Here is a 16,294-nt window from a genome sequence, read left to right as displayed (position 1 = left end):
GAGGTCAGTGGATTGCCAAGACACAGATTAGACTAATAAAAGGGGGCAGTGGTTTTATTGATGAGGAATATTAATACATCAAAAAGGGCCTCATTAATGGCACAAGGCTTCTTGTAATCAGAACGGTTGACATCTTAGTAGAATGTAAAGTCTTAACTGGAACAAGTGAGTGGGGACATATTTTGATTTTGAGGATAAAAATGTGCCCGTCTGAAACAAACTTAGTACCTTTTAAAATGGAAAGATGTTAATTTCTGTTATCTTTGGCATTTGCAGCACAACCACTTTAATTAAAGGGTACTTTTGGTTCTACCCAGACCAATTTCAGTCACGAGCAACTATACCTATAGGTAGTAGTATAGGTAGTATATACTGTAGGTATATATAGTCAATGATTATATGTTGTTTTAATGTAAGGCTACATCTTTTAATAGGATACGCGTATTCGTTACGGAAAACTCTGACCAGGGTAATCTTCCTGAAGGTAACTTTAAGACTAAAATCATAGTATTCAAGGAAGTGCTTTTGTGATAAAAATATTGTTTTTTTAGTGTTCATTTTTATTTTAAAAGTGTGTTTTCTTCAAGCAGCATTTTTATGACCCTCAAAATATGCTACATACGCCTATTGGTTTGATATAATATAATGTTTTGTTAATGTGTTTTTAAAATCTTTAAAAATAACTAGCCTATAACCTTACTTGCTGCCTATAACATACTTTAACTTGAACACTTATTAGGCTAATTTAATAAATATAATACACATACAGCTAGAAAATGGCTGGACTGCTTCCCTTCTAAGGCTTTATTATTACTGTATTTCATTTTCGACATCGAGTCAATATATAACACGATGAATTTGTTTTCTAAATACCTATGTTATTTTGCGGGGCATTGAGCCGCACAGGTTCACTAGTATGATTTAAAATAAATATTTGTTTACCTAAAATTCATATGTGTCATATGTATGAATAGGCTTATAACCACACCAACAAAAATTTGCATTACACAAAGAGGTTAATTTTCATTAGCCTATTGTTATTTCACTCCATTGACAAGTATGAATAGAAAAATGGCGCATTGCTTTGAATCTAGTTGCATCGATTCAAATCGAAAATCTTTTGAATCGAATAAAAATTTTTTGCTGCTTCGCACACCCCTAACATTAATAAATGTCAAATCCTTACTTGGGCGTCAAGGCACCTATTTGATGATCATCCATGTCTCGACATATCTGACCAATTTCTTCCTCGTCATATATAACACTGTAGAATGTCTCCTCCACCAGGTCTCGGTAGGCATGTGTATAAGCAGTGGAAACATACATGAAAGCCTAAAAAATAAATGATCGTTAACATAACATGTAATATAAATTGTTAAAAATTATAATTTCAACATTCGCTTAGAACCTAAAACTTCCAAAACTATTCACTCCAGAAACTTCACCATTATCCAAGCTTGATGTGGAAATAAAATAAGTAGTGTGTTTAAACTAAAAATAAAAAAAAATATTTCAATACATCTGATAAACACAATTATTTTAAGATTAGCCTATTTAACCAAACATGTATTTTATTCAATGAAAAAAAAAAAACTTTCCACTACTTTTAACAATTATACCTTTTTATTTAATTTTCATGATTTCATCTATACAATTTTATTGTTAAGGTTCTGATTGCGACATGCATGAGGCTGTGGTTTTGGTAATTAGATTAAATGTTGTATAAATAGGTAGAAGTAAATAGACAGTATGCATGAAGATGTTTTGAATTGCTGGTGTTACGTCCAGCAGTCAGATGTTGTAAATCACAGTGTAGTTGGAGTGGGTAATTGGGTAATTCGTTTGTAGTTTGCATTTTGTGGCAGTCATCAGCCTTAATCCCGAACCATCTGCTAACCTGGTCATTTTAATTACTACTGTGTTTGCCATTTACCTTGAGTTGAGGCAGAGTCCTAGCAAACTCCAGCAGACACTTGGTGGCCAGTACGTTAGTGGTGTAAGCTATCTTGAGGTGTTGGTCCATCTGCAGGTTGGCAGCCACGTGGTAGATGAGGTTGACTGAGGACATCTGTCGCAAGTCCTCCTGTCCCAGTCCCAGGCCAGGCTCACTGCAGTCTCCTGTCACCACCCTTACCTTCCTCACCTCTCCAGGCTTCTGTAGCTTCAGTGACTCAAACAACTGCAGAGAGAGAGAATTTTCAGTTAAAATTAAACATTTTATACTTAAAATGGTTTACAATACCAGCATATAGTAATCCTTTGTTGCTGATTTTGGTAACTAGTTTCGGTTCATTATTGAACTATCTTCAGGCCTCAAGGTGTCAAATAATCACTTCATTCGAAGGTCGTTAATAACAGAGTTCAATAAATAAGACATATACAAAACACGATACACGGAACGGACACACATTACAAAAAACACGAAGGGACATTGACAATCGATCGTGACCGGGCTGAGGTAAAGTCTAGACTAGCGGTCAAAGTGGTCTATGACGTTGTCTCTGTCTTCTTATCACCGGTGCGTGTTCATTCATTCTTTCAAGTTTGGAGTTTCTTTGCAAATTCGTATGTAGGATGGATATAGTTTCCTGCACAGGTACATTAGTATACAAATTTACAATATCGAATGATTCGAATTTAAAATTTACAGGAAGCCTACTTGCACTGACCAGACCATAAATGCTGATTCACACCACCCACACTCTCAAAAAATCGCCGCCTACAACAGTTTTATCCATAGATTGTTATCAATACCGATGAATCAGAATGATTATGATGAAGAAATAAACACGATAAAATACATAGCAGTCACAAATGGCTTTCACTCCAGTCTAGTGGACAAACTGATTTTCAAACATTTAAATAAACCTCAAACGAAATCAACAGAAAAGAAAACGTATATTTCAGCAATTTATGGTTCACATATCAGTAGCACATTTAAAAATATCATGGACAAAAATAAATTCACCGTATCGTTCAAGACTAACAACAAACTTGGATCTCTATTGAAAGAAAAAACAGAAACTAATTCAACCATCTACGATAAGTCTGGAGTCTACAAAATAAATTGTAATGACTGCACGAAATATTACATTGGCCAGACTTCACGCTCGTTTAAGAAGAGGTTTAAGGAACATATGCCCAGAAAGACAACAGCACCCCAAACATCAAATTACGCAGAACATCTGGTATTACACAACCACAATTATTCAAACATCAATAGTAATATGGAAGTTTAACATTTTTCGCAGGACCGTTTACAGAAACACATTGGAGGAATTTGAAATATACAGAGCAGTTAAAGCTGACCATCAAAACGTTTTGAACGATAAACTCTCCTTTCAATCCAACTATATTTACAATACAGCTATTAGGATACTGGAGGGGAACAATGAATGAATGAACACGCAGCGGTGATAAGAAGACAGAGACAACGTCATAGACCACTTTGACCGCTAGTCTAGACTTTACCTCAGCCCGGTCACGATCGATTGTCAATGTCCCTTCGTGTTTTTCGTGTTTTTTGTAATGTGTGTCCGTTCCGTGTATCGTGTTTTGTATATGTCTTATTTATTGAACTCTGTTATTAACGACCTTCGAATGAAGTGATTATTTGACACCTTGAGGCCTGAAGATGGTTCAATAATGAACCGAAACTAGTTGCCAAAATCAGCAACAAAGGATTACTATATGCAGGTATTGTAAACCATTTTAAGTATAATACAGTAATCCGGAGGCTAAACAACTATTTTTTAAAACATTTTATCGTGAATTTTCTTAGGGAATAAACCATGGGTCTCATGGTATGACCTTGGGGCCAATTTACCATTCGTTTGATTCCAAAGAGGCCAAAAATCATTATTTGGAAATTTCTATTTGCATTTGTGTCTGTAGGCTAATATAATGACTTCTGTAGTAAAGTGTCCAATAACAACTCAAGTGAAAACTACCTAATTTTCATGAAATTCGGTACAAAGATCTAAAAATAATTGTTGAAGCTAATTTATAGGTTAACAATGTACACAGATGTATTTTTTGAGACTGAGTTAGCTTAAATAATGACAAATTATGACAAAAAATACTGTTTACTGTTTATCACATGGGCCAAAAGTGTCTTTTCGACCCAAGGCCATTTTCCAACCTCAGCTTAAATTTGATAACTAAAGAAATATTTGTACAAAACTCACCCTATCGTCTAATATGGACGACAACCTTTCTTGTGATTTTACTCCTTTTTTGTCTCTCACTAGAATAAATATTTGAGCCACGTCACATGTTCTGCAACAAGATATTACAAAATAATTGAAGCCACCACTATAATATTTGACATATACCAAACAAAAAAGGTTCACTTAACTTGCAAAACTAATTCAAAGAAAAATAAAACAAATATGTTTCTGTTAAGGACAGATTTATTTCAGTTTCAAAACCATTTTATTTTAATCCCCTTTGCTTGACCAGAATAACTTCATTTTATTTCCCCAAGACCTACAGCCAGTTTACCTATCCATCCTATACCAGTATTCAAATTTGCCGCCATACCCCACTACCTCAAATCAAGAGTCACCTGGGAAGTCCACTGGGTCACATGACTTCACTTCTTCAATATGGCTGGAACAGCAGGAATCAACAGTATGAGGTACTCCTAATTTTAGCAAATCCTTTTAGTTTCGCCACCTCCTACTCATTTCAATAATTATTCCTAATCGCTTTATTTTCAGTTTCACAAAAATAATAATGGTCGTATAGCTTTTGGTGACATACGTTATCAAAATACGGCTTAAGACCAGAATTTAAGCACCAGGTTGAGGTAGACACTACTTAATGCCATTAGTGAAAGATTCAGTCACCAACTATTTGTTATGTATTGAGATGAATTGGCTGACAATTCTTTGTTTGCAAACCTTAGTATTTTCTCCAAGAGGACCCTCCCCATGAACCCCGAGGCCCCTGTTATGAACACGTGAGCTCCTTTGAACAGTTTCTGTATTGGACTGTCTTCCTGCTGTTCAAGTGGAGGGTCGTCCAGATCATCCCTAGCTTCGTAGTAGTCCATTATCCAACCTGAAATATGATATTTAATTTTTTATTGTGAGTTTAGATAAAAGAGACCTTAGATAAAAATTTACAAGCTACTTGTCTTGTGTTGTGGTACTTTGTTCCTTTAAGGTTGGCAGACTCTTCACCTCGGATTTGCCTGTCAACATGGACCTCTAAAGCTTGTGCATGGAACGTAACGTAACATTCAAAGGAAGAGTAGGAGGTAGGGGCCTGCGGGTCCCCGATTTTTTCGGGTCGGGTCGGGCCAGTGAAAGGCCCGAGAGACCGGGTCGGGTCAGAGATCTGTTCGGGCCAAAAAAAATGATAATTTATTTTCAAAGAAACACTCTTATAATATACATTATTACAGAGGAATTAAAACGTTAAAATTAGAATTAAATATTAAGTTTGCTCAAGAACAAAGACACAACAGACCAATGCCGTACTGCCACTAGTCAGAGCCAGTCGACTACTGACAAAAGCTGTGACGCAACAGTGCAAAGAAAACGAAGTCAAAAGAAAGACTATTTATCCAGAGGTACCAGTTTAATTATTTACTAGTGTACATGTTGCTCGAAATCGAGCAATCACAAAGAAGTAAAGGAGTTATTTAAAAACAAATAACTTATTTTAGAACAAATATAGTCATAAATTCCGATGACTTTCAACTCAAAGATTACATAACTAATGATAATAATCACAATGTACTTAACAGTTCAATGTAATCAACATTTCTTGTAAATATTTTATCATTTATCAAAAGCTGATCTGTATTGTACAATTAATGTTTCCCACTTATAGCCGCAATAGGTTGTCCATGTCGGTCTTTGTCAATGATAATGCATTGTATCACCCATTGTCACCAGTACATTTACAAATTTCAGTCTTTATTTTAATAGCACCAAATAACCATTAACTACCTTATTTTATGCATAACCTCTCTGTCACAATTTTTTAATTAATATGTGTTCTTTTTCTCACTTTTAATTTCTGACAACAGCTGGAGTTTCATAACAATGTTTGTTTGCCATGTTAATCTTGTGGAGAAATACAAAACTTAAAGGGCCCTAGGGCCTCACTCTCTAATTATTTCCCTAAAAAGAAAGTTTCCTGCACAACTTCACGTTACGCTCTTTCCAATGACACCAAAAACATGTCAATCGGTTCAGTAGTTTCGGAGGAGTAATTGTCACAAAAAACCTGCTTGCGTATTAAGGGGAGTCCAAGTCGAAATTTTTAATTTTTTCAATTTTTACTTTTTATGTTCTTTTTATAGCACAGAATTTCTTTTTTAAAATGGTATAATTACATTTTTGATTACTAACCTAAAAATGTATAAAAAAATATATTTTCCATAACATTGCAGTGACGTTTTAAAGGTAAAACTAGTAGACCCTTGGAGCCTTTTCTTGCCGATTTCCGCAACTTTACTTTTTTAAACTTTAATGTCATTTTTTTCAGGACTGGTAATACTTACAGCTGTGAAATTTTTACCATGTAGTCTTAGTGACTTATTCTAAACACAGACATAAGGAATTCATCATATCTTTAGTAGAAGCATGTAAAAAAAAATAATAAATTTTATTTTTTGAAACAAATTTTTGTTAAATTATAAAAACTCATAAATAGTTATTTGTGTAACTAGTGGTGAAAGTGGCACTTTGCTGCACACGAGAGCAATGTTTACGCACGAGCCGCAGGCGAGTGCGGAATGATCTCGAGTGCAGCAAAGGCCTTTTTCACTCGTGTTACACATTATATTTTTCCTACAGTCACTATAAAGCATATAAATAATTAGTCTTTCAAACACTATAGGCTACAACACGGTTTTAGGTTCAGCTGGCAACACAAATGGTGCCCTAGAGAAAGTAGTACCCGCGGTCCGTATCACTCCGCTATTTTTCCTCGGCAAGAAATATGCTCCGCGTTTTGAGAATATAGTTCCGTATGTTTTTGTAATTTGAAGTGGTTTCCACGCCTAAAAAAATGCTATAAAGGTATTTTCTTGTTTATTAAGATCGTAGGAATGTTTTAAAAACGTTTAAAAGTAAAGTCCAGAAAGTTTAGAAATACTGAAACTATAAACACGAAATGACAGGTTAAATCGTAGTTATAATAGTCAATCAGCTGCTCATAGTATTATTATCTTTAAGTGTTGCCAACCTATTTCCAAGCGTACACGGATTACGTGCATAATAGAACCGCGCTGTTTTGTGTTGTTTCGTTGGAATCCTGATGTGCGGCAAAGTATAAACCGTACGGCAAAGTATAAACCGTACGGCAAAGTATAAATATGCAGCAATTAGCAGCTTTCTGTACTGTAAACAGTACAAGGAAGCCAACTTTCTCGGGTGACTGTAGGAAAATAGTTATTTTTAATTTTAAATGAAAAATCATGTGTCTGTGTCTAGTTAATTAGTTAATATAAAAGTATACCAAGTTTCACTATCCTACCTAATCTAACTCCTGAGAAAAGTGACATTTAGTTAACATTACTAAAGATAGGACCTTGGACTCCCCTTAAATAAGTATAGATTGTTTATTCCATTCCTAGTTTAAAATATATTTTAGTATTTTACATAATAAATTATAAACAAAAGAAATATCTGATAAGAGTGTACGTACAGATCTGTATCTTGTTCTTTTATTTTCCTATATTGTCCTTTTTGTCATTCAGTAACAAAACAAAACAACACTTCTGATCGTCTGGTTCGGCATTCTATGGTCACCATTGCATTTTTTTAACTATCAAGTATCAGCAAGTCTACAAAGAGGTTAGGCCAAAATCTATATATATAAAAGGCAAAGCCCTCACTGACTGACTGACTCACTCACTCATCACTAATTCTCCCACTTCCCACTTACCTAGGAGGCTGAAATTTGGTACACTGATTCTTTAGGCATTAAATAGGAAAACTAAGTGGTTTTTATTCTGATCGAACTCTCAAGCTCCGCCCCAGTGGCTCTGGAGTTTCCCATGTTAACCTAATGAGTACTCATATTTAAATGGAATTAATGAATCATAACAGCTGTTTCAATCAAACAAGTTGGTTCTGTTCTATGATCTTCAATAGCATTAAAGTTACAGGGATTACCAACAGAGTGCAGCGCTATTATTTTTTTTAATATTTGACAACAGCTAATTTGAAACCAAAAGGTGAGTGAGCGTAGCGAACGAACTTCAACCCGGAGGCGAGGTAGCGTAGCGAACGAGCTAACCTGAAGGCAAGTGAGCGCAGCGAACGAGCTCCAACCGTAAAGGTGAGTGAGCGTAGCGAACGAACTTCAACCAGGTCGTGTGAGCGCAGCGAACGAGCTCCAACCTATTCAACCAGGACGTGATTGAGCCATGCGAACGAGCTCACATATGAAGTTAAACGGGGCAAAGCCCGCGGGTACAGCTAGTATTTTATAATTTTATGAAAGTTTTCATCAGTAAAATTATTTTTTTCTTAAGTTAGATTGAGTTTCAAAAAATATATTTCTAAGATCCAATACAATATTTACAAGACACAAACTACCATGAATTAATTTCTTTGAACATTATCTGTAACAGTTTTATATTTTTGAATAAAGAAATATATCTTTTTGTCTCTACTTCCTTGTTTCGTTACTTGCATTTTGTCAGCAATTGGAACAACCGGGTGGTGGAAGGGAGGGGGAGGGGGAGGGTCTATAACCTTGAGTGTCCCCTGGGCCGGACCTGTCTGTGAGAGTGATTCATGGTTTTTGTTTACATTCTACTACCCTTCCTTCCGAGAAAAAGACCCTACAGTTTCAAAAAAATTGACTTACAGTTTAAAAACATTGAGTTGTGTTGCTAATTTAGGGCACTATGTATCTGCTGTCTGCTTATGTTGCCAAATTAGCATTTAACTTTCTTTTATCTTGAATTAATATAATTTTCTATATATTAAGAGTTCCTTTTTGGGTACCTAATTAATTGTGATATTTACCTAATTTAAATTCTTTTCATTTATTAGCTATCAAAATCAGTTGTTTTAGGATTTTAATCTCTTGCAATACCGTAGGTCTATAATACTGTGTATGACATGATATTCAATTTTTACAGTCTTTACTATAACCTTACCATAAACAATGTATGTGTGTTATTTACTGTTTTAGAGTTTTATAGTAAATTAGTTTACACAATATCTTTTCTTCAATGAGTTATCCACTTGTCATGTCGCTTAGCCTATTACTATTTTAGGCCCTATAAAAAAATAATTCCTATGTAAAGCTGAAGGCCTACTAATGCCAATAATAGATAATTCTTTATTTATGACGATGTTACTAATAATGCTATTGTATATGTGAGGTTTTTATACTTAGGAGGTTAGGAGGCAGGGAATGAATGATTCATATTGCATGGTGGAAACATAGAATTTTTATTTTCTTCTTCCTTGCAGTCTTTAAGCCCTAAACTTGTTATAAGGTTAATTGATTTGTTTATGATCCTTTTATACTAAGTCCCATTAAAAAATTGTCGTAATATAGCTATTTAGATATTTCAACAGTTATGAAAATGGGAAAGAATGGCTTGATAAAAAAAATTATTTTCTTCTTTCTTGCAGTTGAGGCAACTCCTAAGCTGTAAATAAGTTATGAACATGAAATAATATACATAAATACAATCTTTTTTCATATTTTATTTTCAAGTAATATTATAAACACAGATAGGAGTTAAAAGAAAAAAACTCCGGTAATTAATAATTTTTGGCCCGACCCGATTTTGGCCCGAAACCCGAGGACCAAAATTATCGGCCCGACCCGACCCAAACCAAAAAAGTCTGACCCGCAGACCCTTAGTAGGAGGATAGGAAGAGAAGATCGAACTGTACTGATACATTTCAAGCTGCGGTCTCGAGACCGGAACTGAGACATTGCTGACTTTGTTGTAGTCTGTTGCATTACTTACTGAGTCCCTCACTTACCTATGGCCTACCAACCGGCAACCACCCTAACAATTTACGTCCCTAGACATTATCGCAAGGTTATAAGGAGGGGAGTAAAAGCAATGGCAAGACAAATATGGAAGTGAAACCCAGATAGAAGGGGAACCCATTGGAGGCCAAAAGAAAAGGAGGAAAGATGAAGAGGTCAAAGACATGAGAACATTGAAGGCCGATGAGAAATCGTTGGATTAGAAGTTGTCCATGGGGGTAAATTTAAAAAAATAATCTCAAAAAGTCAAAAGTATAATGTTTGTCTAAGTAATTCAAATGTTATTTTTTTATTTAATGATTGGAAATTGGATTCACTTTTTTATTTAACAGCTACTTGCCATCAAGGACCTATGTAATTGATTGTTGAATACCGAGTTACATTTTAATATCAGCCTTTGCCTTCATCAAAGTTCATTTATGAAATGCAATTAAGGACAACTTTGGGTAAAATATTCGACTAGACTCGGTTCAGTAGTTCTGTTAATCCATGGATTTAGAGAAATTTCACTGTAATGTTTTATTCATACAGGTCAGTGCACAATGCATTCACCAGCCAATGCATTGCATAGACAATTCACACATGGACTACTGCCTAAAAACCTGGCAAAACCAGATTTCCATGAATTAATGTAATAAAATATTCCTCAAATTTGTTTGTTTTTATTATAATTTTTTTAAGAAATAAATTTTTTTTTAGAGTCTAAAAATGTAATTTCACACTAAAATATTACTGTTCTGAAAAAGGCAAGGGTGACTTAACAAGCAGATAAAATTATTAGATACATCAGCTGATAGCCAATTTAACCAATTGGGGAAGGAATTAATGAGCTGCCTGCAGTGCCCTCTGTCAGCAATTAATTTTAACAAATTTGTAGACATTTACTCTAATTGTTATAGGTATATATAATATATTATTGTATTTTTATTGACACCATTGTATTATTCTTAATGAAACTACAAAATAAAGAATGATTTGATTTTATTTGATTTGATTCCCTACATTGAAAAATAACAAGTTGTTTACTTTTATAAGTAGGTAATAACAATAACAAAGAAAAATAATTGTTTGTTTTACCTTATAACAGCTCATTTTGGGTGATATCTGGTTTCCATGGCAACACAACCATTGTTATTCCCAAAAATAAATTATTAAATACGCAAAACCAAAAGCAAGATAGCCTAATTATAAACATCATAAAAGTTAAACAAAAATTTAAAAAAACAAGCTAAGCTCATTTAGTTGGATTTTGGGCCTGCAGTGGCCAGACGAGTAACGCTCGTTAAGTCGGCGACAATGGGTTAGTTGAAGAGACGCAAGACAAGGGAGATCAGTAAAGCAGGCAATTGATAAATAATGTTATTTCTATCTAATTACAATTTAAGAAAGGATTATTTTTCATAAGCCTTATATTCTGAGCCCCATTTCATGAGAGTTGGAATGGTTTGAGGTAACATCGCCAACATCGGGATTGTTGGAACATTAAGTAAATAAGGGGGAGTTTACTGGGATTACGATGTGGAGACAGACCTGTGGTGGTGTGATCACAAAATGTAGGCAGTTGTAGGGGAAACAATTCCATCCCATCCACCATACCCTACTTTTGAAATACCCCCGCCGCAGCAAACCTGCAGACTAAGCGAATTTCCATTTGCCTGGTTGGATTTACACTAAAATGTCTCCTTAAAAATATCACATTTATTCCCTATTTAAATCAAATCAGTTTAACACATACTTAGGTTTGCTGCAACAGGGAGGGTTAAAGTGTTTTTTTATGTAAAATGTTAATGGTTAGTAAGAAATAAAAACATTTTCCAAATTTGGGCAAAATATGTTAATAAATAAGCAAACTACAACAGTTTACTTATCCTCCATAAGAATAACATGGGAATTTTAAATTTACAATTTTTTTGAATTTTCTCCGCAACCATTAGGCGCATTATAACGCTTCAATATACTAAATTATTTGTTTTTTTAAGCTCTACAAAATAGTTTGTAAAGAAATTGCAAAAATTTAAGTTTTTTGGGTCAAAAATGGGAAAAACCCATTTTTACCCCATAAAAGCCCCCATAAACCCCCGTTCCCATGGTCCGATCATGCTGGTTCGCGAACTCGTTCGAATAAACGTAGGTTTACACGTTTGTACCAAATTTCATCAAAATCGGATCATTTTTGCTCGAGTTATCGCGCTAACGGACACATATATATATAAATACATATATATATATATATATATAAATATATATATATATAAATATATATATATATAAATATATATATATATAAATATATATATATATATATATATGAATTTGAACGGATGCTATTTTTGGCCTCTAGGGACCTCAAAACGAAAAAAAAATCGGTCCCGGGTCCAGGTCTTACCATGAGTACTACGGTAATAGCTTATTCCCTATATGGGAAATTCGCTAAAAACAGCTGGACAGATAAGCTCATAACTGTCAATCAGCTATAACATACATCTAGGAAAAAAGTAGAGGATGAAACCAGAAAACTTCCCCTGAAACTGCCTGAGTTTTTTGAACGGACTATAGGAGAGTAGGGCTCTACTACAACATTGAAAGGGATACTTTTATGGCAACATGTAGTATTTTTTAAGTATTTTGAAATTTTGATTTCATTATTTTTTTTAGATGTGGATCTTCAAAAAACAAGTGAAAATCTATATATTTAATTCTATAAACGAATCGGTCCCCATGAGATACCTCGAGCTAGGAAAAAGGTACCATGGCTGTTGAGGATCTATATATTTAATACACAGTTGTATCACTGTTTTCTCAGTAATTACTGGACCGATCCACAAGATCTATGTGTCAAATTAAAGGGGATGATACATAGATTTGCTGAACTTCATTAGAATTCACGATTTTTCTAAGGGTTAAGACCTACAGCCCTTCAAAGGTTGAGTCAATACAATTCTTATTGAAGAATATAATTTACAGCTTATTTAATACTGTAATTGTAAATCATATGTCAGCTTTTTAATGTTTGTTAGATTTGTTATTATTTTTATAACCTTACTTTCAGTATGTAATTATTAATCTAGGAGTTCCTGTACACATGATTTCAAACAAGGAAAAGTGAATTTGTTAAAGTTGTATACCACAACGTAGGCCCTATTATTTGTAAATGTATATGAACATTATTTGTATTTTTTAGTGTCAATTTTGTATTTTCGAATAATGTGTTAGTTTTCCTGCAAAAATGTTGCTGAAAGTGTTTCTGAAGGAGTGTGTTGATTGAGTTTTCAAGGAAAAGTGTATTTGTTAAAGTTGTATACCACGATGTATTATTTGTAAATGTATTTGAACATTATTTGTACTTTTTAGTGTCAATTTTGTATTTTCGAATAATGTGTTAGTTTTCCTGCGAAAGTGTTGCTGAAAGTGTTTCTGAAGGAAAGTGTTGATTGAGCTTATGTTTGAGTATGGAACATGAAATTATACCCATGGTAGGGGACGGAAACTGTTTGTTTCGATCAATATCATTTATTCTATACGGCCACCAGAATAATCATAGGGAAATCCGTTTGAAAGTTGTCCAGACAATTGTTAAAGAGTGGGAAAAATACAAAAATTTTATCGTAGGCGATGAGTCTTTACTCAACATCAGTGTTTGACCGTCACCAATACCAAACTTTACTTTCCCGAGATGGCGAGTACGCTGGATACGTGGAACTACAATGTATCAGTGAGCTATACCCTAACTATTTATTTCGAGTACACAGGGAAGTTGCTGAAGAAACTGTGACTTATGACATTGGTTCTGGCAAAGAAGTATGTGACTTGATGTTTAGTGGCAATGTTGACTCGGGTCATTAACTTACAGTGTTATAAAACTTTCTCATAATACCCAGGATGAAAAAAGTACACAAAGAAAAAGAAAAGGTAAAAAGTCATTAACTGGGCGTAAAGAGACAAACAGAACAAAAACCCGCGTAGAAAACCATCGAACTAAAAAAGTAAAGAGCAGTGATAGTGTAAAATGTGCCCTGGAAGTTCCTAAAAAAACACCGACTCTTTTGAATTGGGATCATTAAATTGGATTTGTCACTACTGCAAATCTTTGAATTTCGAGTCAGAACAGACTAAAGCCCCCCATACACTATCCAACATGTTGGTCGGACATGTCGGGATCCAACGTCTTGTCGAACATATTGGACAGTGTGTGGGTTCCGACCCGACATGCTCGACGGATATGTCAGGTCGGATGCTCGGTCCGATAGCACCACCCGACTCGAGCCGTCCGCCTGACATGTTGGACCCATCGATGTATAATACTCTACTACATACATCGATTATACATCGGTTTGGTTTATTATGCATGGGAGTTATTATACATCGATGGTTGGACCGTGTGTGGGAAACCGTCAAACTGCTCGCCCGACTAGCCACAGTTTCCAGTTGACTTGTATTTAGCGAGTTGTGTGTGATAACCGTCCCATTTTCCCTAATGTAATTTAATGGTAATAAATAGTTCTGGTTAGAATTTATTTAATTCTACAGAGACCAGAAGGCGTTTTGTGATGTCAAAAGTAAATCTATTGCAATAAACATGTGCGTAAAGAGGAGCAAGATATTCTGATGGAAAAGTGCAAGGAACTGTATCCAGAGTGTGATTTAAAGTTCGTTAAAAATAAAATTGAAAATTTAAGAGCCTCGTTCCGTAGGCTCTAAAAATCTCTAAAAATCATCGCTAAAAATCCCCCCCAAACAGCTACAGTCGTCTCGAAATCCATCTCAGAACTAATATTTCACCTGACTTGTCGGGTAACATGCTCGATAGTGTGTGGGAAACACCCGACATAAGTCAGGTTGGATGATGGGTCCGTCGTCAGGTCAGGTTGTCAGGTCGGGTGGCATGTTCGATAGTGTATGGGGGGCTTAACAGGGACACAAATGCATTCTCCTTATGTTGACACAAGGGGAAGGTAAAATTAGCCCCTTATCAACATTTGGAGTTTATGGAGAATCTTATCAACGGGACTACATCAAATGTAAAAGAAACAAAAAATCTATCAAGAAACTATTTGAATAATATAAGATCATACAACTCAGCTTTTGCTATGGTGAGTTCTGAGTCTCACTTAGATGAATCAACCACTTCAATCACTTAGATGAATGGTGGTATATATAACTTTAAGATCCATGACTCCTTTTACCATCGGATTGGACCGTTAATACCCTCTAACATTGAACCAAAGTATGCCCAACTCTATATATACGACGTAAACACCGCTGTTACTCACAGAATGGGTCAAAGGTCCAATGTGAAATGCGACCAACTGCTGATGCATTATTTAAGTGAATATCTTTATTCCATCAATCCCTTCATATCTTCATTTAGAACTATGGCAGATATGTGTTGTAAATATGACTCTGAAATTCTTATGCATATAGTGGAAGACAAACTGTGTGACAGGAGACGCTACAAGCTACAACGATGCCGTTCAAACAGATGTGGCTGTTATATTCCGGTCAGAAGATGGTGCACCCCCTGGTGAGAGAAACTTAAAGAGTATATTCAAGATCTAATGGTTTTCGTAAAATTTCTGTGATTGAGCCATCTTTAGACCCATTGGCCTATCCTCTGTTGTTCCCATATGGTGACTTTGGATGGAAACCCCAAACAGAACATGACCGTTGTAGTGTAAATCAACGTAAAAAAACTACATTACTGCAGTACGCATCCTATCAGCTTGCGATTCGTCCAGATTTCAGCCTATTGCATAGATCACAAAAACTCTACCTGCAATGGACAGTGGACATGTATTGTAGGATTGAGGGCACACGTTTAAACTATATTTGTTTCAATCAAAACAGCCTACGTGCTGATCTTTATCTGAATATTGCTGACTTTGTGCACAAAAGAAGTGGTCTTCAGGACGATGCTGTTGGAAAACAAATAATATTGCCTTATTCATTTATTGGATCTCCACGGAATATGCATCAACATTTTTTATTGCTGACATTATTCCCGTGGCAAAGCACGGGCTGTTAACTAGTTCAATTTAAAGCTTAAGGTTAATTGCTGCTATGGTCCTCTAGTAGATTATTAATCACATTTATTGTTGGAGCATTAATTTGTTAATTATAACTCCATTAAGTAGGTTCTGTGTTCGTACAAGTTGTTTCTCAATTTAAAGAGATTCTTCTTTTTAAAAAAGGGAAATTTTTGCCTGAAAATTTGTCTGGATAAAAACTTTTCTTATAGTCCAAGAATTTTAGGGGTAAAACTGCCATTCGACTTAACAAATTCAGACTAAGTGGAAACTTTGCACAGTTGTTT

At 35.0% G+C, this 16,294-nt stretch overlaps 1 protein-coding gene across 2 annotated transcripts in view; it reads right to left on the bottom strand.

Moving 5' to 3' along the window:
• The window catches only part of LOC128985365 (fatty acyl-CoA reductase wat-like), a 63,683-nt gene that overhangs the window by 32,618 nt on the left and 14,771 nt on the right, over positions 1 to 16,294 (bottom strand). For both annotated transcript variants that reach the window (XM_054404794.1, XM_054404795.1), the window contains 4 exons: positions 4,905 to 5,064; positions 4,188 to 4,278; positions 1,934 to 2,179; positions 1,187 to 1,332 (listed from right to left, as the gene is read on the bottom strand). In XM_054404794.1, coding sequence (XP_054260769.1) covers positions 1,187 to 1,332; positions 1,934 to 2,179; positions 4,188 to 4,278; positions 4,905 to 5,056 — 635 coding nt within the window. In that variant the 5' untranslated portion in view covers positions 5,057 to 5,064. The remainder of the gene's footprint in view (positions 1 to 1,186; positions 1,333 to 1,933; positions 2,180 to 4,187; positions 4,279 to 4,904; positions 5,065 to 16,294) is intronic.

Source organism: Macrosteles quadrilineatus, unplaced genomic scaffold (genome assembly GCF_028750875.1).
Source record: "Macrosteles quadrilineatus isolate MER2022 unplaced genomic scaffold, UCM_ALF_1.0 Scaffold_2__2_contigs__length_208266976, whole genome shotgun sequence".
NCBI lineage: Eukaryota > Metazoa > Arthropoda > Insecta > Hemiptera > Cicadellidae > Macrosteles > Macrosteles quadrilineatus.
Note: the sequence above shows the minus strand (reverse complement) of the source record. Positions and strands in the feature narration are given on the sequence as shown.